Here is a 21819-nt window from a genome sequence, read left to right on the forward strand (position 1 = left end):
TCTTAGTCTTAGTCTGGAAGCTCAATTGAAACCTGTCCGCCAAGGGTGACCCTGCTGGTACTTGAAATACCAGTGGCAAAGCTTCCAGTATCACAGCAGCACGAAAGCCACAACACTATGACAAACTGACATGTGGGTGGCATTGACATCACAGAGATAGGATTTACAACACACAAGAAAATCACATCAGATGACAAAATGGTGGACCATCACACAATACTGGGAATCATGGCCTACCTAAGTTGATACACATTTTTGAGGGACACAATTCAATCCATAACACTTGACTAGGGTGGTGGTTTGCTAAAACTCATCAAACCGTACACTTAAAATGGGTACATTTTATAATATATAAATTATACCTCAATAATTTTATTTAAAAATTAAAAAAACAAAAACAAAAAATAAGAGCCATTTAGCTGCATTAAGGGAGAAGATGAGATGTGCATTTATCAGTTATGCCCACCTAGATAAGAAAATGATTACAATGGACTCCTTAAATCATCAACAATTTTTTTTTAAATAATGATATAATAATAGCTAGCACTTGTTGCTTGCTTTCCGTGTGCTAGGCACTGTTCTAAGTTTATTCTACTTAATCTTCACAAACACTCTATGAGACAATACTATTGTTAAGTATAATTAAAATGAAGCACAGAGAGGTTGAGTAACACAGCTATCAGGGGTGGAGCCAGAATTTGAACCCAGACTCCTGATGTCAGATAGCTACTCTTTATATTATTTGGAGAATTTCAATGAGATTAATAGTACACCAAGTTTCTATTATTTATGACATCAAATAGAGGAGAATGTAAAAGTATAAAACAGCTAGTTTGAGTAACACTCAACACAACCTGTTGAATACATTTTCCCCAAAACTTTCCACGAAGTCATCTTGGTTCTTTTTATAAGGTTATGTCCTTAAAAAGTAATTGTATTGACTTTTATTTGTTAAAGTAGGTAGGAAACTATTAACTGAATCAAAGAATAATCACTTGGGAGGCCTTTTCACTGCTAGAACAGACTTCTGCTGCCTGAGTGCAACCTCATGCCTGTGTTAAGGAGGATGTGGTTGGAATTAGGCAGCTAGCAGTGAAGAAAATGGAATTTGTCAACTCTAATTGGGAAAAAAGGCAGGAAGAGGAAAGAGTAAGCAATCACAGAATTAGCTAAGAACTTTTTTTTTTTTAATGCTCTACGAATACCCATGTGCCACGGGTTCCTCTTCCTCCTGTTCAGAGTTGAGCATAATGAGCTTTCTTTTGCCTCATGCTGCTTTTTCAAATGGTACTTTGGGGACTGTATACAGTCTACTCTCCCACCTTTCATATGTCTAATATTAACATTAAACAAATTAGGAGCTCTGGTAGCTTAACAGGTAAGCACTTGACTGCTAACCAAAAGGTTGGTGGTTGGAACTCACCCAGCTGCTCCTCAGAAGACAGATGCGGCAGTCGGCTACCATAAAGATTACAGCCTAGAAAACCCTATGGGGCAGTTCTACTCTGTCACATGGGGTCGCTACAAAATGACTGAATGGCCCCCAACAACCATAGTACAAATTGAACTTTACCTTTGTAACATATTTTTTTTCCTAAGAAAGTGAAAATATTTAAAATACTAACCTTCCATTCATCCAGTTTAAATGTATTTAATGTAATTGATCAGGGAGGCAGCAAGATGTGTAACAGAAGACCTTCACTCAAGAGGCCTGGATTCAAATCTCAGCTCCACCACCTCCTGGTCTGTAGTCCTGGGCAAGTCATTTAACTTCTCCAAGCCTGTTTTCTTATCTCTAAAATGGGCTTAAACATAACTACTTCATAGGGTCATTTTGGGGACCATTAGTACAATATATTTGAAAGCACCTATAAGCAGCCAGGAAACCCTGGTGGTGTAGTGGTTAAGAGTTTGGCTGCTAACCAAAAGGTGGGCAGTTCAAATCCACCAGGCGTTCCTTGGAAACCCTACAGGGCAGTTCTACTCTGTCCTATAGGATCACTATGAGTTGGAATCGACTTAACGGCAATGAGTTTTTTTTTTGGATGAGTGGCCAAGGAACCCTGGTGGCACAGTGGTTAAGAGCTAGGCTGCTAACCAAAAGGTCAGCAGTTTGAATCCATCAGCTGCTCCTTGGAAACCCTATGGGGCAGTTCTACTCTGTTCTATAGGGTTGTTATGAATTGGAATTGACTCAATGGCAATGGATTTGGTATTGGTTTTATAGTAGCCAAAGGAGCCCTGGTGGTGCAATGGTTAAGCGCTCAGCTGCTAATCAAAAGGTCATTGATTTGAAGGCACTAGCTGTTCCTTAAAGACCTGTCTATTTGCTCCCATAAAGATTACAGCCTAGGAAACCCTATGCAGGAGTCCTACTCTGTCACACAGGGTGACTGACTCTGAGTCGGAATCGGCTCAATGGCACAGAACAACAACATAGTAGCCAAATCAATGCTCATTTGAATGTCAGTTTCTTCATTTGTCAAATGAGATGCTTGGATAAGATTTTTTTGGTTTTTAGAGCTCTAAAATTCTGTTTCTACATCAGCATTTTCCAAAGTGTGCCCCATGGAACACAAGTTCTACGGGCTATAGGCATTGCTATCAATAAAAGGGTTCTTTTGGCTTTTTTTAAGGGATGTTCTCCTTTCCAATCAAAGAATACCTGATTTAACCAAAATTACATAATTAGTTAATGGCAGAGCCAGAACCAGAAACCACATCTCTGACTTCTTGCCCAGTGCCCTGGCCACTTGGGAAAGGCCATAAAACCCAAAAACCAAACCCAGTGCCATCGAGTTGATTCCGACGCATAGCGACCCTATAGGACAGAGTAGAACTGCTCCATAGAGTTTCCAAGGAGCACCTGGTGGATTCGAACTGCCGACCCTTTGGTTAGCAGCCGTAGCACTTAACCACTATGCCACCAGCGTTTCCAGAAAGACCACAGGATGAATAAATTGCAGACTGTGTGCAAACAGGCTTCCTACTTTTCTACTAAAACAACTTTCTTAAAAAGTGACCAATAAACTAGAATGGAAATAATGAGAATGTTGGCACAATCTGAAGAACATAACCAATGCCACTGAATAATATGTGTAGAAATTGTTGAATAGGAACAGGTTTTGCTGTTTACTTTCAACAAAAAGTTAAAAAAAAAAAAAAAAAAGCGACCAGTATTTCCTAACTGCTACGTCCAAGATCTAGTCTCTTTCCTCTCCCTCCTCACCCTCTGCAACTGCCTGTGACACTACTGACTTGCCTCTCCTAGGTCCTCTGATCCATTTTGGCTCCTCAAACCCACGATAATCAGATTCTCCTCCTTCCTTCCTGCCTCATACCTGCCTGCTCTGCCTTCTTTCCTCTTCCTGTCCCTTCTGTCTGCTTGGCTTTCACTCTTAAAACTCCTATATTCACATCTCCAGCTGGACATCCTGACAGCAATTGAAACACAGTATGTTCACAAACAAATTCCTTAGCACCCTGCCACTCAACTCACTTTTCCTCCTGAGTCCTCTATTTCTGCGTATGTATCAGCTATGTTTGGAAACAGCCAGACCCAAAACTTTGGAGTTGTTTTTTACGTTCTTCTCTTTGGTCTTCATATCCTTTCAGTTGCCAGGTCCTCTTGTTACTGTTAGTTGTCAAGTCAGCTTCAATTCATGATGACCTTCCACAAAAATCTCCTGAAACCATGTCCTTCTCTGCACACTAACCTCGCTGCCCTTGGCTCTTTACCTCTTCGGAGGTAACCAATTAGTTCCTTATCTGGTCTATTCCCAGCTGTCCTACATGCTACTGCCAAGACAATAATCTCCAAGCACAGATCCAATGATACTCCTCTATTCCCTGAAACATTCCATGGCTCCCATGGCATATATAATTAAAATGAATGTCACCTCATTTTCTAAAAGGCACGTTTTCACTTCCAGTTTCGTGTCAGGACTCTCCAAGTGTGCTCTGTGCTTCCATGAGAGGGTTAGCACCTGCTCCCAGGTCCTCTCAGCTTGGTCACCTCTTTAGGCCTGTTGGTGCCATTCTTGACCCCAGGAATGCTTTCTCCTCCCAAGCCCCCTCATTTCATGACAGCCACTTCCTCCAGAAGCCTTCCTGATTACCCTGTGCCAGATGTGACTTCTGTCCCTGAGCCCTCCTAGTTCATTTTAAGTTTTACTTCCTACCCAACTTACATTTTTATTACGCATCCACTAAGGAGTATGTGTCTCATTTGTGTGTCCATAACAGGTGTTCCCTATTTGATGGACAGAATTGAAAAAGAAAGCAGATTCCTGCCCAGAAAACTCAGGCTAGAAGCATCCACACCCACTAGTCTGACCCTTCCTTTGGCAACTCCACCTCAGCAAGCAAATTCGCCAAACACCCAATTCCTGTCAGGCTTCACAAAGAGGAACTAACTCAAGATCTCAGGGATGCACAATGACCTGCTGTACTGGAATTTTTTGGTTTTTAACTTTTTGTTTTAGAATAACTTTAGATTTACAGACAGGTTGCAAAGATAGTACAATGAGCTCTGGTATACAGAATGTATAATGTTAAAATTAGGGTACATGTATCACAACTGAGAGATGAACATGCTATTATTTAAACCACAGGCTTTATGAGGATTTCCCAGTTTCTCCACTGATGCCCTTTCTCTGTTGTAGGATCCAATCCAAAATAGTACGTATGCTATTTGAAGGCTCAAAATAGAAAAAAATAAATGAGGAGAGAAAGACAGAAACAGAGTCTTTCAATTCTATTTTTCTCAGTGCCAGAGGAGGCTATTAACTAGAATTAGGGGAAAATAAACCAATGTACCGCCTTGCTCACTACCTTCTGAGTTCCCACGAATCTCCGCGCCTCCCCCCGCCCCCACCCCGGGGCCACCTCACTTACGGTTCCCACTTACAGGTTTGGTCCCGGGCACCCTCCCCAGCATCCAGTGCGAAGAGGTTTGGAACCACAGGTCCCAGCCCCCTCCCACCGCCCTCTTGCCTTCCGGGCGCCCCCTTTAGCGCGCTCACCGAGCGCGGAGCCTCCACGTCGCGCGCGCGCGCCACCGCTGCCACTGCGTCCCCCAGGCCACGTGACCGTGCGGCAGAGCCGCGACCGGAAAGGCGGGAGAGGCTGCCCTGGGCCACAGCGGCCGCCGCTTCCTTCCCGGGGCTTCTGCTCTGCTGCTCAAGGGCCCCCAGCTCAGGCAGCAGAGCGGGGATGTTAGCGGCCGTCCAGCTCCAAAGCACATATTTTACAAGGGGTAACCGAAATACAGATTAGAGCACGAGCTTGGGCAAAACAGAACAAGACTCTGTATGCTGCGGAAGTAAACGTTAAATGGTTCTGCAGGAGTCCTGTAAAAAGGAGGTGGATCTGTGCCGGAGTGCAGAGGTAGAGGCATACCTTGAAAAGCAGGATTTCAGTACTAAAAAGTAAGGAGCGTATTTTAGGCCAAAGGCACCGCTGGAGCAAAGGCGTGGTCGTGAAAGGAGATTAGGGGGAATGGCCCGATGCTCCTGGGAAGCCGCCACTGGGGAATGATTCATTAGGCCACATTTCCTAAGTCAGGCCCTATCATTCTAGCCCCATCAAAATATTCTGGGTTATTAGCTTAATTACTCCGTTTAAAAGATTTTGGTAATGTTGCCTAACACCCAACACCCTTGGAATAACTGAAGGGACTCGGCAGTGATCAAAAAACGTAGCTGGGTCTAAAAACTACTGTGGTTTAAATACAAGAACTAACTCCTTTCCTCACAGAAACAAACCTCTTTTATTCTTCTCTACATCCAGTCCACGTTTTCCTTAACCACCCACTTTACGAAAGTAAACATACCTAGCTAGAATGAGACTTTGAATTGAGGATCTAAAATTTCTCCTGATGGTAGAATAAGATGAATGTTACGTACACATTAGACGATCAGGCATTTATGATTATCATATAAGCTTAATATCTTTATAACTTTAAAATCAGACAAGCCTGTAAAACAAACAATAACACATGTAAGGAACGTGCCTCTTAAATCAATCAAGTGTACAGACCAAATGGACAACCCCTGCCCAAAAGCAAAGACTAGAAGGCAGGAAGGGTCAGGAAAACTGGATGAATAGACATGGAGAACCCAGGGTGGAAAGAGAAAGGCGAGAGTGCTGACACACTACTTGGACGGAACCATTGCGGAGGAGTTGATTCTGACTCATAGCGACCCTATAGGACAGAATAGAACTGCCCCATAAAGTTTCCCAAGGAGCACCTGGTGGATTTGAACTGCCGACCTTATGGTTAGCAGCCATAGCACTTAACCACTACACCACCAGGGTTTCTGCTGACACACTAGGGGACTGCAACCCATGCTGGTAGACATGGGTGTCCTGGTTTGAATTTTGTACAAAGTGCAATTATTACCACTTCCCTTTTTTTTTAAATTAAGAATAAAAAAGGAATACTGATGCTTTATCTTAAGCCTTAAGTTTTATTTTAAGAGATCACCTTCATCTTCTTCTGTAATAAATTTAACAGATAGCCACCCACTTAATCAGATTTATTTATCCTTTAAGAGTTGAAGCATTAAATGATTAACAATCTTTACTCTCAACTCTTAATAATGTTATATTCATTATATTTGAGATTGTTTCGCTTTCTCACGGAGAAAAAAGAGCCCAGGCATAAACCTTCTATACTATCCACATGCCAGTCCTGCAACACAATTTTAATACAACAGTTTTACTGATACTGGGACAATTTCTATGATGTGGGCAGAGAGATATGAGAGTCACTGTTGTGTGCCAATCTTGTAAGTCAAGAGCTATGATCTTTGATCCATTGTTCAATCCATTTCAATATCTGATTTATATTATTCTCTAGATCTTCTGGTTTATTGCTAGCCAGCTGATGCACTATTTCTTCCTTGTAGGATGCCATGGCTTCCTCATAAAGAACTTGAAAAATTTCACATTGAATATTGTCTTGTAGTTTCTTCTCATTATAACCCCTAAAAGGCAAAGAGAACAATAAGAAACAAAAAGCAAACTGAATGGCATTAACTGGGATTTTAGGAACATACCAGAAACTGGATTCTTTGACTATAAAAAAGATCAAGGAAAAATACTTCCTATAGTCTCTACCTAGAGAAGACACACTGGTGCCTATAAATATGAGAGACTGCCTTGACAAGAGGGCTAAACTAAGGACCATGATAACAGTGTTTAGGTTTACCTGAATTCCCTCCCCCCACAACAACCTGCCAGCCACTCAATTCATTACCAATCAATTAGCAAACATGAGTACCTACCTACTTCAAGCCAGACTCTGAACAACAAGGTTAATACGAAATCTATGGTGATGGTCACTGTGAGTCGGAATCGACTCAACGGCACTGGGATGGTGATGGTCTAAGCTATCAATACAGTGAGGAGTTAAGATATGCAGAAATGAAACAAACAGATGGCTGTACTAAGTATGGGGCAAAGTGGGCAAATACCACCTTCATCGCTAACTGCGTGGTAAGGATCAGCATGAATGCAATCCCCAAAGTGTGGCGATGGGTCCAGCCCTCACTGTCTGGCTTCTCCATCCTCACTGCAAGCTGCTCATGTGGCACTCTTTCTCTGACCTGAGCCACTCCAAGCTGGGTCAGAACTCAAAAGTTAGAAGGATACCTTTTTTCAGACTAGCTGCCCCTGCAGCATTTCTCTGACCACAGCAGCACCTTGAGCTAGGTCAGAGGTCACACATTAGACCTGCCTTCAAAGCAGGTGCCCATGTAGCATTTCTCTGGCCCTAGCACCCCAAATAGGCAGACGCCAGCCCCTACTGGCTCTCACTGCCCATTTGGGTTTGTCAATTTGCTGGAATGACTCACAGAATTTCATGCAGAGTATACCATACTTACAACTACAGATTACAACCAAAAAGGACACAAAGAGACACATAAGGAGAGGTATGGGAGGGGTCCCAGCATGGAGCTTACGTGTACCAAAGAGGGATATGCTATCCTCTCCCGTGCGTAGTCACCAATGAGGAAGCTCATCTGAGCCTTAGGGTTCAGGGCACTTATCGACCTCCCCATGTGGCCATGATAAACTATATTAATGTTAGTCAACATCAGCCACCACTTATTAGACTCAAGTGCAGTCCAGATCTCAACAGCTAAGACCACAGGCCAAATTGCTTTTGAGCAGGTAGCTCATCTCCTCACAATGGCATAAAATAAAATGCAATACATATGATATGGAATACAATATACTAATTGGGTACTTGATCACACCATACTTCATACCTGTAGTTTACCAATTCCAAATGTATTGAAAATAATTAACTTATGTTATCTTTAGGCAGATAAGTAAATTACCAAACTGATTAGCTAGTTGAAAACTAAAAGAATATTCAAATGCAAGTTAGATAAGCCTTGCAATAATCAAATTTAAACTGAATTCAAAAGTGATTAACTTTATGAAAAGATAGTTTTTGCAAAATCATATATCTTATAAAGAACTTGAATCTAAAATACATAAAGCACACTTACAATTTAATAATAAAAACAAAAATCCACTTAAAAAAAGGGAAATTTTACACAAATAACATGTGCCCTCTGTGTTTGTTTTCTGGCCATACGCTTCTTCCTCCTGGCACCCTCACAAGTGCCGCCATGCCAATCTTCTTCCACATGTTGCTGTAAAAAAATTAGCATAGCACACTTACAAAATTACCTGGCAGGGAGAGCGTGGCCAGCAAACAAATGCAGAAGGTGTGTGTTATTTGCATAAAGATATGGTATATTACTCCAAAGAGGATATATAAGTAGCCAATAAGCACATGAAAAGAAGCTCGAAGTCATCAGGCATTCCAAAAAACCCACTGCTGTCGACTTGATTCCAACTCATAGCGATGCTATAGGAGAGAGTAGAAATGCCTTATAGGGTTTCTAAGGAGCACCTGGTGGATTCAAACTGCCTATCATTTGGTTAGCAGCTGTAGCTCTTAACCTCTATACCACCAGCGTTTCCTCATCAGGCATTAGGAAATGCAAATCAAAACCACAATGAGACTGGAGAAAATCTGAGAGTATGGACCCCAGCATACCCTTTTAACTCAGTACTGAAGTCACTCCTGAGGTTCACCCTTCAGCAAAAGATTGGACAGGTCCATAGAACAAAACGAGATTAAATGGGCACACCAGCTCAGAGGCAAGGATGAGAAGGCAGGAGGGAACAGGAAAGCTGGTAATGGGGAACCGAAGCTCCAGAAGGGGAGAGTGTTGACATGTCGTGGGGTTGGCAACCAATGTCGCAAAATAATATGTGTACTAATTGTTTCATGAGAAACTAATTTGCTCTGTAAACCTTCATCTAAAGTACAATTTAGAAAAAAAAATCCACAATGAGATATCACTTCATACTTATTAAGGATGGCTATAATCAAAAACACAGAATAACAAGTGTTTGTGAAGATGTGGAGAAATCGGAAAATTCATATACTGTTGGTGGAAATGTAAAATAGTGTAATCACTGCGGGAAACTGACTGTTCCTCAGAATGTTAACCATATGACCCAACAAATCCATTTCTAGGTATATGTTCAAAAGAAACAAAAATACATCCACCCAAAAACTTCTTCATGAATGTTTATAGCAGCATTATTCATAAGAGCCATAAAGTGGAAACACCCAAATGTCCATCCCTGATGACTGGATAAATAAAACACGATCTATCCACCCAATGGAATATTATTTGGCAATAAAAAGGAATGAAGTACTGATACACGCTACAACCTGGATGAACCATGGAAACATTATGCTAATTCAAAGAAGCCAGTCAAACGGGAAGTGACTGCTAATGGGTGCAGGGGTTCTTTTTGATGTGATAAAGACGTTCTACAATTGATTATGTGATGATGCACAAAGCTGAATATACTAAAAACCACTGAATTGTACACTTTAAATGTGTAAATTGTATGATATGTGAATTATATCTCAATATATTATTTCTGGAGTTCTGGGTAGTACAAATGGTTAATGTACTCGGCTGCTAACCAAAAGATTAGAGACTCGAGTCCACCAAGAGGCACTTGGAAGAAAGGCCTAACAATCTACTTCCGAAAAATCAGCCACTGAAAACGCTATGGGAGCACAGTTCTACTTTGACACTCATGGGGTCACCATGAGTCAGTATCGATTCAAGAGCAACTGGGGTTTGTTTTTTTTTTTTGGTATATTACTTTTTCTAAGAGAGTTATTTTAATAAAGGCTGACTGACTTTATAACTTTTTTAATAGTCAAAAATTAAGAGTTTATGGTGATAGAAAATTTGGCAATGGATATTAATGATGGTTGTATGTGATTAGTAATGTAGTTGGTTTCATTAATAAATTGTATAGTGAAAAACACTGAATTGGCAAATGTATGTTACATATTTTTACAACAACAACAAAAAAGACTAGCCCTCTTAGTTTTTTCATACCTTAGTCAGTCTTTGGCTATTTACATAAAACAACAATTTTTTACCAAACCTTTAAATAGTGTTGTTTGAGAAAAGGCATATGTACCATATGGTCTCTTTAGAAATGATCAATCAGACAGTTCTTATTACTTCTTTGCTCAAAAACTTTTAATAGCTTTTCCCTGCCTTAAGAAAGACGATGAAATTTTAGGTCTCGTCCCAACCAAACTTTTCCCATATATAGTTGCTACTACACTCCCTTGTGTAAGGATTTTTGCAAGTATCCCACGTAATAATGATTAGTCAGAGCTGACTACCTTTGGTGAGAACCACAAATTCTGAACCTGACCTTCAGCAAAATTGAGCTTTCCTTCTTGAGACTGCCATTTATACACTTCTAGAATCCCCATCTTCCCACAGCTTGGATCAAAAGATGCTGGAAAAGTTTTCCATAAAATTTTCTCTTTTCTGGTTATTCTGGATTGAATTTGATGCTCTATTGGTTGGGTTAGCTAAAATATATTTTAAAGGTCATGAAATGCTAATTTATCTTGTTAATTTTTCATAAGCTTTCCCAGTTCTTAATGTGAGGAAAATTTGAGTGGATAATGTTTATTCAGTAAACAAAGAATACCATTGGCTTGGCTGTCTTTTCCTGTTGTTGCTGTTGTGTGCCATCTACTCGATTCCGACTCACAAATACCCTACATGACAGAGTAGAACTGCCCCATTGGGATTCCTAGGCTGTAATCTTTATGACAGCAGATTGCCAGGTCTTTTCTCTGGAAGAGTAGCTGCTGGGTTAGAACTGCCTTTTGGTTAGCAGCTCTGCACTTAAGCACTGCATCACCCAAGGTTCCTTTGTCTTTTCCTAGCAGGGCTTTTTAGATCAAGGAAAATACATAGCTAAATAAGTTTTCTACATAGTACGTTTTACTGAATCAAATTGTCAGTTGAGATGGCCATTAAATCAATTAGACAGTACTACCTATGTTTTTACAAATGACCCTATTTCTCTCAGATTCAAAATGCTGGTATCATATAGATTTGGTTTATAACAAGAAATCACAGAAGTAATCATATTTTCAAACAGAACTCTTTACCTTTGTACAACTGACCAAACTTCTGGAATCTTAATAAAAATTTGTATTATGCTTTAAGAATTCAATGTGTTTCCTTCTTACCTTGTTTCAAGTCTTTTGTACAATTCACTGTTATCTGTTCTCAGCACAAAAACTATATGAAACCAGCGTTCAGGGAAGAAATCACAACCATGGTAATCAACAATTACTCCACCTTCTTTCATTTGGTTTTCTAACTCATCAACCACCTGTAAGAAAAGTTAAAAAAGAAAAAAAGATGAATGCTCTTTAAGAAAGCAGGTTAACTTTCCCACTAAACTCACCAAACTGAGGCACTGGTGTCTCTGTAGTAGAATTCTTGCCTTCCACACAGGAGACCCAGGATCGATTCTCAGCAAATGCACTTAATGTGCAGCCACCACCTGTCTATTAGTGGTACCTTTGTGTCGCTGTGATGCTGAACAGGTTTAAGTGGAGCGGCCAGATTACGACAGACTAGGAAGAAAGGCCTGGTGATCTACTATAGATCAGAAGAGTCCAATCTGTAACTGATCATGGTGATGGTGCAGGACCAGGGAGCATTTCATTTCATTGTACATGGGATTGCCATGAGTCGGGGGCTGACCTGATGGCAGCTAACAACAACAAACTCGACAAATGCATACTTTATCAAATATTAAAACATGGTACTTACTCGATCTTCATCTAAAATGGGACAATCATACTCTTCATCATAGCCATCATATAACTGCCCTAGAAGAGATTTACATTGGCTCATTAAAACTAAGTAATTTTAAATTAATTCTAGACTTTTTTCAAAGCAAATCATCATCAATTACTCTTTTAAAAGAAGGACAGTAATGCAATGTCACATGGACACCAAATATAAACAGTAATACTGCAAATTAAAACTTTGTCTTAAACCCCTTCAGGAGCAAAGAAGACTGAAGAAAACTAAAGACACAAGGGAAAGATCAGTCCAAAGGACTAGTGGACCACATCTACCACAGCCTCCACCAGACTGAGTCCAGTATAACTAGAACTAGATGGTGCCTGGCCACCACCACTGACTGCTCTGACAGGGATCACAATAGAGGGTCCTGGACAGAGCTGGAGAAAAATGTAGAACAAAACTCTAACTCAAAAAGGAAGACTAGACTTGCTTGCCTCAGAGTGACTAGAGAAACCCTGAGAGTATTATCCCCAAACATCCTTTCAGCTCCGTAATGAGGTCACTCCTGAGGTTTACCCCTCAGCCAAAGATTGAATAGGCCCATGGAACAAAAGAAGACTAAAGGGGTATACCTTCCAGGGACTGGAAGGTAGGAGGGAAGAGGAAAGCTGGCAATAGGGAACCCAGGGTTAACAAGGGAACCCATGTCATGGGAATGTTAACCAATGTCATACAATGTGTGTACTAACTGTTTGATGAGAAACTAGTTTGTTCTGTAAACCTTCATCTAAAGTTCAATTAAAAAAAGAAAACTAAAAAAAACCTTTGTCTTAAGGGAAAAGATAGCAATATATCTGAACCATTTTAGATATTAAAGTTGAAACCAACTAAAAGAATGAGTAATAACCAACTTTAGAATCAGTGGGGCTATCAGGAGAAGAGGACTACACTGGTTTTGTTGAGAAGAGGGGACACATGGACAGATACACATGAACACACTCACAGGCATTATGAGTAGATTAAGTTGCAAATTTATTAGGCCAAGGATATGAAATTTATCAAAAGCAACAACAGTTGTCATGGTTCCAGAAACTAATGAGGTCAAAGATGAGGTTACATCTTCATGGCGGTACAGTCAATACTCAGGTGCCCCTGAACAGTACACCTTTATTTCTAGATTTCTAGCATTCTGAAAAGCCATTCCTCACAAGGCTTAGTCTTGTTTCATACGGCAAAACAAGAATAACGGGCAAAATTATAAAGAAGGCAGATTTAGATTTAACATAAGAACTTTTCAAAGCATTACAACAAGTCTTATTTCAGGAGGTAGGGCATAGCAATCTCACCCCCACCAGAACTCTTAGGATATACATGATTTCAGGGAGGTTTAGATCAACCAATGTGCTCAGCTGCTAACCGGAAAGCTGGAGGTTCAGGTATACCCAGAGATGCCTCAGAAGGAAGGCCTGGTGATCAACTTCCAAAATATCAGTCATTGAAAACTGCCAAAACAATATGTGTATTGTTTAATGAAAAACTAGTTTGCTCCATAAACCATCTAAAGCACAATAAAATAAATAAAACCCTAAAAAGTACAGTTGTTTTCTGATACACAAGTCTGAATCGACTCAGGAGTAACTGGTAGGATATGGTAAGAGCATGTGATATGATCGGCTTCCACCTCTTTGCACTTAATATCTTGGTACAGGTTAAAATGAGTATTAATTCTGAAGTGACAAAAAAGAGTGGTCTGAGGGTTAGTGGAAAACACAGAGGCAGATGTAACTCTGCCTTGCCTGGAGAGCCTGTGGACTGAATAGATGGGCATCTAACAAACTGGGGATGTCAGGGAAGGCTTCCTGGAGTAAGTGATTTCTAAGCAGATACTTAAAGAATTTAGCTAGGGGAAAAAAAAGGTAGGGAAGACTGTTCTAAACAGAGAAAAACAGATGTCCAAAGGCATAGACCAGGGAGGGCAGCCCTTACAGAGGAAAAGTCTTTTAGAAGAGTCAGAAAATAGGTGGTGTGGGGGTAGTAAAGAACTAGAAGGCTGAACAGGTTAAGTTGGGGATAGATCAAAAATGGCCTTGAAGGCTGCAATAAGGAGTCTGGACTTTATCCTAAGGCAAATGCAAATCATTAAACCATTTTCAGCATGAAACAATATAATCAGTTTCGATTTTTTAAAAATTCATTTTGGTTTCTGTGCAGACAGAGTTGGAAGAAGGCAAATACAGAAGAGGCAGGGATACAATCTCTACGGTAGGTTACTACAGAAATTTAGGGTGAATGACAATTGTGGCCCGTATGATTAGTGACTGTGGGGATGGAGAGAAATAGAATGGACTATAAACTTAATTTCAAATTTCTAAAAAGAAAATTTTAGAAGTTCCAATTGGAAGCCAAATTTATTTTTTTATACATAGCATCTTAAATAATAAAAAAAACTTGATTTGATTAAATAATGTCTGAAAGCTTAGAAAATCAATTTCCTAAAAAAGGTTTTATGGTTTAATTAAAGAAACTTCAGATAGACATATTACTTGCAGAAGAAATTGATTGTGGGGCAGAATTAAAAGGCTACACAGCTAAGTTCTTACCTCAAAAGACCTTCCCAGGTATTGTCAGTCAAGCTATAAAATCATGATGTTTAATGGCCACCCTAAAATTTATACACTCATGAATGTTGTTTAATCATATTGGGGTGCTAGACACCTATTTTGATGATGCTACCAATATTTAGAACATTCTCAGTTTTTTTTTTTGTAAACATATTTACCACATTCACCTCAGTTCAACAAGAACCTTGTAATTGTCATACAACAGTGCAAGATTATTGGTTTAGCAGAGTTGAGTGCTTTGACAACACTTGGCTTTTTACATAGAAAAGCAATTAATTCTGTCCAGGAAAGTCAGAGAGAACCAAAGATGTGACATTTGAATTGGACTTTTGAGTCTGTAAGGCAAGTAAGGGCATTTACAGGAAAAAAAAAAAAAAAAAAGGAACAGTATGCACAAAGAGATGAAGATGGGAAATCCCCAGTGTTTGAGGAAGCCTATTGTGGATAGACTGAAAGGTATATAGGGAGGTTAAAGGTAAGGCTGCAAGTAAGGCTGAACGTAAACTGTGGCCAGTTTATAGTCTCCTGTTTCATGAAGAGGACGGACATTGTAAGTGAACTGTTCAAATAATGTCATTATTTTTTAAGAAAATGATACTGTAGAAGAGAGAAGGAAGAGATACTGAAGAAATCAAGTAGGAGAGTCTGGAGTTCAGGGCACGGTAGCAGTGGTCTTATGGATGGAATAGGAGTACCATTGGGGTTTCAGAGAGAAACTATCAAAACTTAGTGGCCAAGTGGATATATGTAGATAATGCGAAAGTGTTTGTATGTTTGCGGGGTGGAGGAATAGGGATCAAGAATGGGCAAGTAGGGTCAAGGATGATTTCAGAGCATGTGCTTTAGACATTTTAATTTGGAAATGTCTGGGAACTATCCAGATGGTTACACCCAGTAGAGGGTCTAGAAACTGGACTAGAGTTTTAATCATAAATGTCAAGAGTCATCAGCACGACGGAGTGACTCGTCCCGAGTGCATGATATTAACAGAGGGAGAGACAGGATTAGGAGATGGCTGCAGTGGAATCATGGGAGAAATACGGTGGGAGACAGAGGAGAGGATCAGACACAAAGATTGGGATAGAACAGTGCTAGAGAGGTCAATGGAGAAATTAGTTTCAAAAGCTTCCAGTGGGAGCAATTACGGGAGGGAAAAACAGGACATAGAAGAGATTAGAGCTGGAATCAGCAAGCTTTCTGTAAAGGGGCAGACTGTAAATATTTTAGGCTTTGCAGACAGTCTTTAGCTCACAGGCTCAAAATGTCAGTAGTATTGTATGATGTTTAGTAAAATCTCTAGCCTCTACCCATTAGATGCCAGTAGCAATACCTCCCCTGCCATCCTACTTGGGATAACCAAAAATGTCTCTAGACGTTACCAAATGTTTCTGAAGGGCAAGATCACCCCTGGCTGAGAACCAGTTTTATGAGTAGGTAACTATGGTTTCTCTTAAAATATATCATTTGAAAAATTGAGATCTGGGTGTCTCAGAATATTTTCCAGTATGATTTTCAGATATATCCAGAGAGTACCTGGTACATTATGAGAAACCTTGTAAAGTACCCATCTAATATCATGTCAAGTCAAACTAGAAATCCTTTACCTGGCATCATAGGAAGAAAAAAATCAACACTTCTAAGGCTTAGATTTCATGAAACGTTATCAATGAACTATAAAAAGGATGGTCAGGGCTATGCTATCACTAGATTAAAATGGTGAGTACATGTAAGAGAAAACCAAGGGAAGAGGAAGACAAGCATCTCAAAGTGGACCGTCCTTGGTCTGGTGTTACCGTTCCTCTCAATGCTGCTCATGACAAAGCATTAAATTTAGAAAAGTTAAACTGAGTGGGAGGGATTAAAACTGGAAAACTGACTATGCATGTGACTCTGAAATCATTTGTCAAAAATGGTGATGTTCAGCAGGTGAGGGAGAAAACCAGTTTTCATATGGATCTTAAGTGGAGAATGCCTAAACCCACCGCCCCCCCAGCCACAAAAAAACAAACCCATTGTATAGAATCAATTCCTATTCACAGCAACCCTACAGAACACAGTGGAACTGCCCCATAGTTTCCAAGGAGTGGATGGTGGATTCGAACTGCTGACCTTTGCAGTTAGCAACTGAACTCTTAACCAGGGCCACCAGGGACAATGACCTGCATTGTACAAAATATCTATTTCAAAACTATAAACTAAATGGCAGACCTGGATTAAGAACATGAGCAGGGTACTGATTTGGAGTATCAAGAATACGGCAAAGAAAGATGCTCAGAAATTGACCTGCAAAAAGGGATACTGGGGCAAACAAAAATGGAAAAAAAAAAAGATACTGGGAAACACCAAGAGTCTTTAAATATAATCAAAGGTACAGAAAAATGGGACAAAGGGAGAAGTTGGGCAATTTAGGAAAATAAATCCAAGTAGATAAGGATTCCCTATGAATAAAATCATGACCAAGTGATCTTTCCCAAAAGATGTGGTTACACTTCAGAAAAAAAATTTTTTTTTTTATTTTTATTGTGCTTTGAGACTTTACAAATCAAGTCAGTCTCTCATACAAAAATTAATATACACCTTACGGTGTATTCCTAGTTGCCCTCCCCCTAATGAGACAGCACACTCCTTCTCTCCACCTTGTATTCCCGTATCCATTCAGCCAGCTTCTGTCCTCCTCTCCCTTCTCATCTCCCCTCCAGATTGGAGCTGCCCAGTCTCATGTTGTCTACCTGAGCCAAGAAGCTTACTCCTCAACAATATCATTTACTATCTTATAGTTCAGTCCAATCCCTGTCCGAAGAGTTGGCTTTGGGAATGGTTCCAGTCTTAGGCTAACAAAAGGTCCAGGGATCATGACCTCTGGGGTCCTTCTAGTCTCGGTCAGATGATTAAGTCTGGTTATACTTCAGAAATTTCAGTCAACTGATCACAAGAACGACTTGTACACCAGATTCTACTGTGATCTAAACATCTGGTTTAGACAACAGAGGTGACATTCAACAGGCAATAAGACTGCCACGATGTCAACTTGTTGCAACTGCTGGTGTTAATGAGAGGGGAAACTGCTTCTAAAAATAGAATTTCCAAAATACAAACAAATTGATGAATGACAACTTTATTTTTTTTACACTTAGTCTGATAAAAAACCATAACTAACTCTATTAAAAAAAAAATCCAACAACTCAATTGAAAAGTATAATTACATTTTTTTTTCATTAAATGCTAATTAAGTTTTCTAAGACACAACTTGAAAATATCCAGCATGCATGTTTAATTTCAGTACAACGGATTCAAGACCAAATACACGTTACGTGCATCACGGCTAGATCACAAATTATCATAGTTGTCATCATCAGCATCATCATCATCATCATCATCTTCACGTTTTCTTTTCAATGCATTTGATGGTTCACTGGCAGTATTTTGTGACGACACCATGTTAGTGGTAATAAGAATATTTTTGGACCCAATTAACGATGGATTAATCAGAACATTCTGAACTGATGATGTTGCTGGAATTGATGCTTTTACAGCTGGGGACTGTGAAGTGGGCATCTGCACTGTAAACCTTTGCCCTGTAAGGGACATTGGAGTCCCTACTTTAGTTGAAACAGACATGGTTTGTGGGGTTGGTGTGCCTAGTGTGGGAGTACTAGGTCTGCTAGTAACTGAACCAACACTTAACCGTGGAACTGTTATTCTTCCTGCAGAAGCAGATGTTTTTTTCTGTAAAGACTTAAGTCTATAGTTTGGTGCAGTTAAGCAGTACCTATCAGGTGGCAATCTAGGACCTGAATATGGCTTGATCAATGGCAAAGGAGTTTGATTTCTTTGCCTTGCGATATCTAATAAAAAATCTCTCGGGGGAGGAGAGGTAAAAGATTGGTCAGCACGACACTGGATTGCCAATCGCACATCATCCGCATCAACAGTTGCTTTCTTAGCGTGGCTTGAATAAATTTTTGCATCATCTAGAATTGTAGTCACGTAACGGAAGGCAAACTCCAACATCTGATTTATAACTCTTGGCTCATATTCTGTAATCCCCATATCCTTCAGGATTTGTGCCATCATCTGTGCATCTTTCGGCATGCTCTTGGGAGAGGTCATCTTGCCAGACTCCATGATATCCGGTGATCAGACTTTAGATCATTTGAAAGAAATATGTACATTAGATCAAACCTGAAATAGTTACTTTAGTAGCAACTGTCAGGAATTAAAAAAAAAAATTTTAATGTATGTTAAACCTCTTTAATTTTAATGAGGCATGCCTAAAATCCCTCTTATTTATTGAGTTCCTACCCTGTAAAAATCATTGTAAAATATAAAAAATGAAGACACAAATAAGAGAGTGATAAAAGGTTAAGGGAAAATGGTAAAATTAAGTATAAACATATATCATTTACAGGATATGCATCCTGGATGCAACTAACACACTAATCCTAGAAAATACCACCGGACAGTCACATCCAGCTGCCTCCTGAGTTCAAAATAATCTGTCCTTCCAATGAGATCAATGTCCTCATTGTCCCCATCTATATGCTTTTTTTTTTTTTTTTATGCTTAGCAGCACCTGAAGTTGGGCATTTACCCAACTCAAAACATTCTCCCCCTTTTCCTCATACTCAAATCCTATTTATCCTAATTAAAGGCTTTGAAGCCTTCTCAATTATTGTTTACAAGAATTGCTAGCCAACTGGGGGTAAGACAACAAAATTGTCAAGACACAGCACTGGACACTTAATATTTTCTATTTCTAGGGGTTCCCAACAGAGCATAAACTCCTTAAGGGCACCCTCTCTTTGCCTTTTGTACCCTCTCATCACAACATCAACTCCACTATTCTTAGCAGGTCACAAAAGAGGCCCTCAACATCTGGCTTTTTTTTTTTTTAAAGCAAATGTAACACCAAAAGTATCCCTTACCTTCTTTGGCTAAATCACCCACGTTAACGTATTTCAGTCCTGATCTTGACGCAAGTTCTTTACCTAGTGTGGTTTTTCCAACCCCTGGTGTACCTGTAAGGAAAGTCACAGAAAAGTACTGTTTGTGAAATATTATTAGATGTCAACCATCTATCCATCTCTAAGGTTAACAACTAACATGAAAATTCTTCTAACTAGCAATTATACGTAAACGTACGATATGACCTCATCAAATTTTCCCAAAGCCATCAGGATGTCAGAATCATCATCCAACCCACAGTATCCGATTCGCTAGAATGGGAGCTCGGGTGATTCCAATGCCAAGTCAAAGAATGCATGCAACCAACATGGAAGTACCCAGATTAAATTAACCATCTCAAATTAATCACCATCAATTAAGTTAATACGAAAAAGACGTAAGAAATTCTTCATGGAAAAATTTTATCAAGTATGAAAGACAAGTCTCATTACCATTACTGACCTTCCCCTAGAAACGACCACTGTAAATCAATTTCTTGTTTATTTTTCAAAGAAGTGCTATGTGTGTGATTATATATATGTACACGTTTATATATGGCATGTTACCACATATTTTCTTTAACGTAAAAGGTAATACATTATGAAGTTTTTTTCACCTTCCCTTTTTCAAAATAATCAAATATTTAATATTCAGTTGTTCAGGTTTAACACTGGTGAAATTATGAAATTTGAGCTTTATTAAAGATAACACAGATCAAGTCATATGTAAGAAGATTTACCTCAAGTCCACTATAACGTACCAAGTTTGAACCACGAAATCACCATATTTTCAATAAAATGCTCATATTTACATATCTGACAATGTGGTATGATATTAAAAACCCTACACACTTTGACTCAAACAAATCGGATGTTGTAAAATCTTCCACTTAAGGAAACTTAAAGACTAAACATTCATTTGTTCAGTGATTAATCTGCAGCACTTAGAAACAGACAGGATCTATGCGCTGCCAACAATCATGTTTTGTTGATAAAACTCTTTACTGCTTCGTTTCCACAAAGGGCGTCCCAAGTTCGCTATCCGTTGCAGTATCATCCACACCCGTTAGATTTTCGCATGAATGTCCTATGTTGCCCTTATTTGCTTCAATTTTGTTAACACTTTCCAAACAAAATAACTAGCAATAATATTTAAAGTCTTTATGGAGCATTTTAGTTTCCCTCTCATACAACAGGCGTCTTCAGTATGGCTCAAAAGACCCACAAGACCCCCTTGGCCAGCCCGGAAACTGCAGCATCTCTACAAGAGAAACGACCAGAGATGCCTTTTCTTCTTAAAGGGGAAGAAAGGAAATAAAAGCCTCTGATGCTAACGCAACAAACTTACATAGTAAACTGGTCAACTCACGCCACAACATCCGAACCCACTACCGAAATCTGATTTGACAGGCGTTTCTGAGATGCAAAGGAAAAATAAAAGACTGCCCAGGAAGTCCTAAGGACTGAAGATCCACTGAAAACCCATCTACTGAGCGCCAGAGGCTGCCTTACACTGTCTCGCTAAAACCCCCACGACGATCCTGCCAAACCAACAATCAACAGCTCTTCTTACAAACAAAACTCCGGAAGATTTAGGAAGCTGGCCAGAAACGGGCCCTGGATTTGTCTACCTCTCTCCCACCTCTCCGCGCTGCCTCTGACCAACGGAATTAACGTTCTGCGTCCCCTTCCGCCCCCGCCCCCGCCCCCGCCCCCACCTGCAACGCTCGCGAGGGCCAATCCGCAGGCTCTGACAGCCGCGACGCCACGCGGCCCTCGACTTGCCCCGAAACAGAACACTGAGAGGCCCCCCTTCGAAGCCCGAGGCCCAGAGCACTCTGCGTCCCTTGCCTGCCCCGCCGTTCATTCCCGCCCCGCCGCGCGCCCTGACCGGTGAGCAAGATGTTCGGCTGCAACATGGTCCTCACCGCGATGGTTCCCAGCGTCCCGACTCACGCGCCCCACGCACAACCGGGAGGAGCCGGAAGGGGCGGGCGGCGGCAAGCGCCAGCGGCCCTGGGGTCCTCGAGCCCCGCGCGGCACTTCCGACCCACCGCTGCGGCCCGT

At 40.3% G+C, this 21819-nt stretch overlaps 4 protein-coding genes across 9 annotated transcripts in view; 1 reads left to right on the forward strand and 3 right to left on the reverse strand.

Moving 5' to 3' along the window:
* Positions 1–4677, forward strand: part of CDK7 (cyclin dependent kinase 7) — a 68390-nt gene extending 63713 nt beyond the window's left edge. The window contains exon 11 of one of the 2 annotated variants that reach the window (XM_064272822.1): positions 4246–4677. In XM_064272822.1, coding sequence (XP_064128892.1) covers positions 4246–4415 — 170 coding nt within the window. In that variant the 3' untranslated portion in view covers positions 4416–4677. The remainder of the gene's footprint in view (positions 1–4245) is intronic. The other variant, XM_064272819.1, reaches the window with a different exon arrangement.
* Positions 1–5082, reverse strand: part of CCDC125 (coiled-coil domain containing 125) — a 41775-nt gene extending 36693 nt beyond the window's left edge. For 3 of the 4 annotated variants that reach the window (XM_064272799.1, XM_010588192.3, XM_010588194.3), the window contains exon 1: positions 4910–5006. The gene's annotated coding sequence lies outside the window, so the exon portion shown is untranslated. The other variant, XM_010588193.3, reaches the window with a different exon arrangement.
* Positions 5083–6686: 1604 nt separating this feature from the next.
* Positions 6687–21766, reverse strand: AK6 (adenylate kinase 6). Of its 2 annotated transcripts, none has more exons than XM_003408081.4 (5): positions 21644–21766; positions 19735–19827; positions 12210–12268; positions 11618–11763; positions 6687–6989 (listed from the first exon to the last, which is right to left on the reverse strand). In XM_003408081.4, exons 1-5 carry the CDS (start codon positions 21669–21671, stop codon positions 6797–6799), a joined length of 519 nt encoding a protein of 172 aa, XP_003408129.1. In that variant the 5' UTR covers positions 21672–21766; the 3' UTR covers positions 6687–6796. The 2 variants fall into 2 exon arrangements, with proteins under 2 accessions (XP_003408129.1, XP_010586499.1); XM_010588197.3 differs by lacking the exon at positions 21644–21766 and adding an exon at positions 21101–21258.
* Positions 17909–19827, reverse strand: TAF9 (TATA-box binding protein associated factor 9). The gene is made up of 2 exons (XM_010588196.3): positions 19735–19827; positions 17909–18951 (listed from the first exon to the last, which is right to left on the reverse strand). Exon 2 carries the CDS (start codon positions 18932–18934, stop codon positions 18137–18139), a length of 798 nt encoding a protein of 265 aa, XP_010586498.1. The 5' UTR covers positions 18935–18951; positions 19735–19827; the 3' UTR covers positions 17909–18136.
* Positions 21767–21819: the final 53 nt, after the last annotated feature.

This window comes from Loxodonta africana, chromosome 2 (genome assembly GCF_030014295.1).
Source record: "Loxodonta africana isolate mLoxAfr1 chromosome 2, mLoxAfr1.hap2, whole genome shotgun sequence".
Classification (NCBI taxonomy): domain Eukaryota; kingdom Metazoa; phylum Chordata; class Mammalia; order Proboscidea; family Elephantidae; genus Loxodonta; species Loxodonta africana.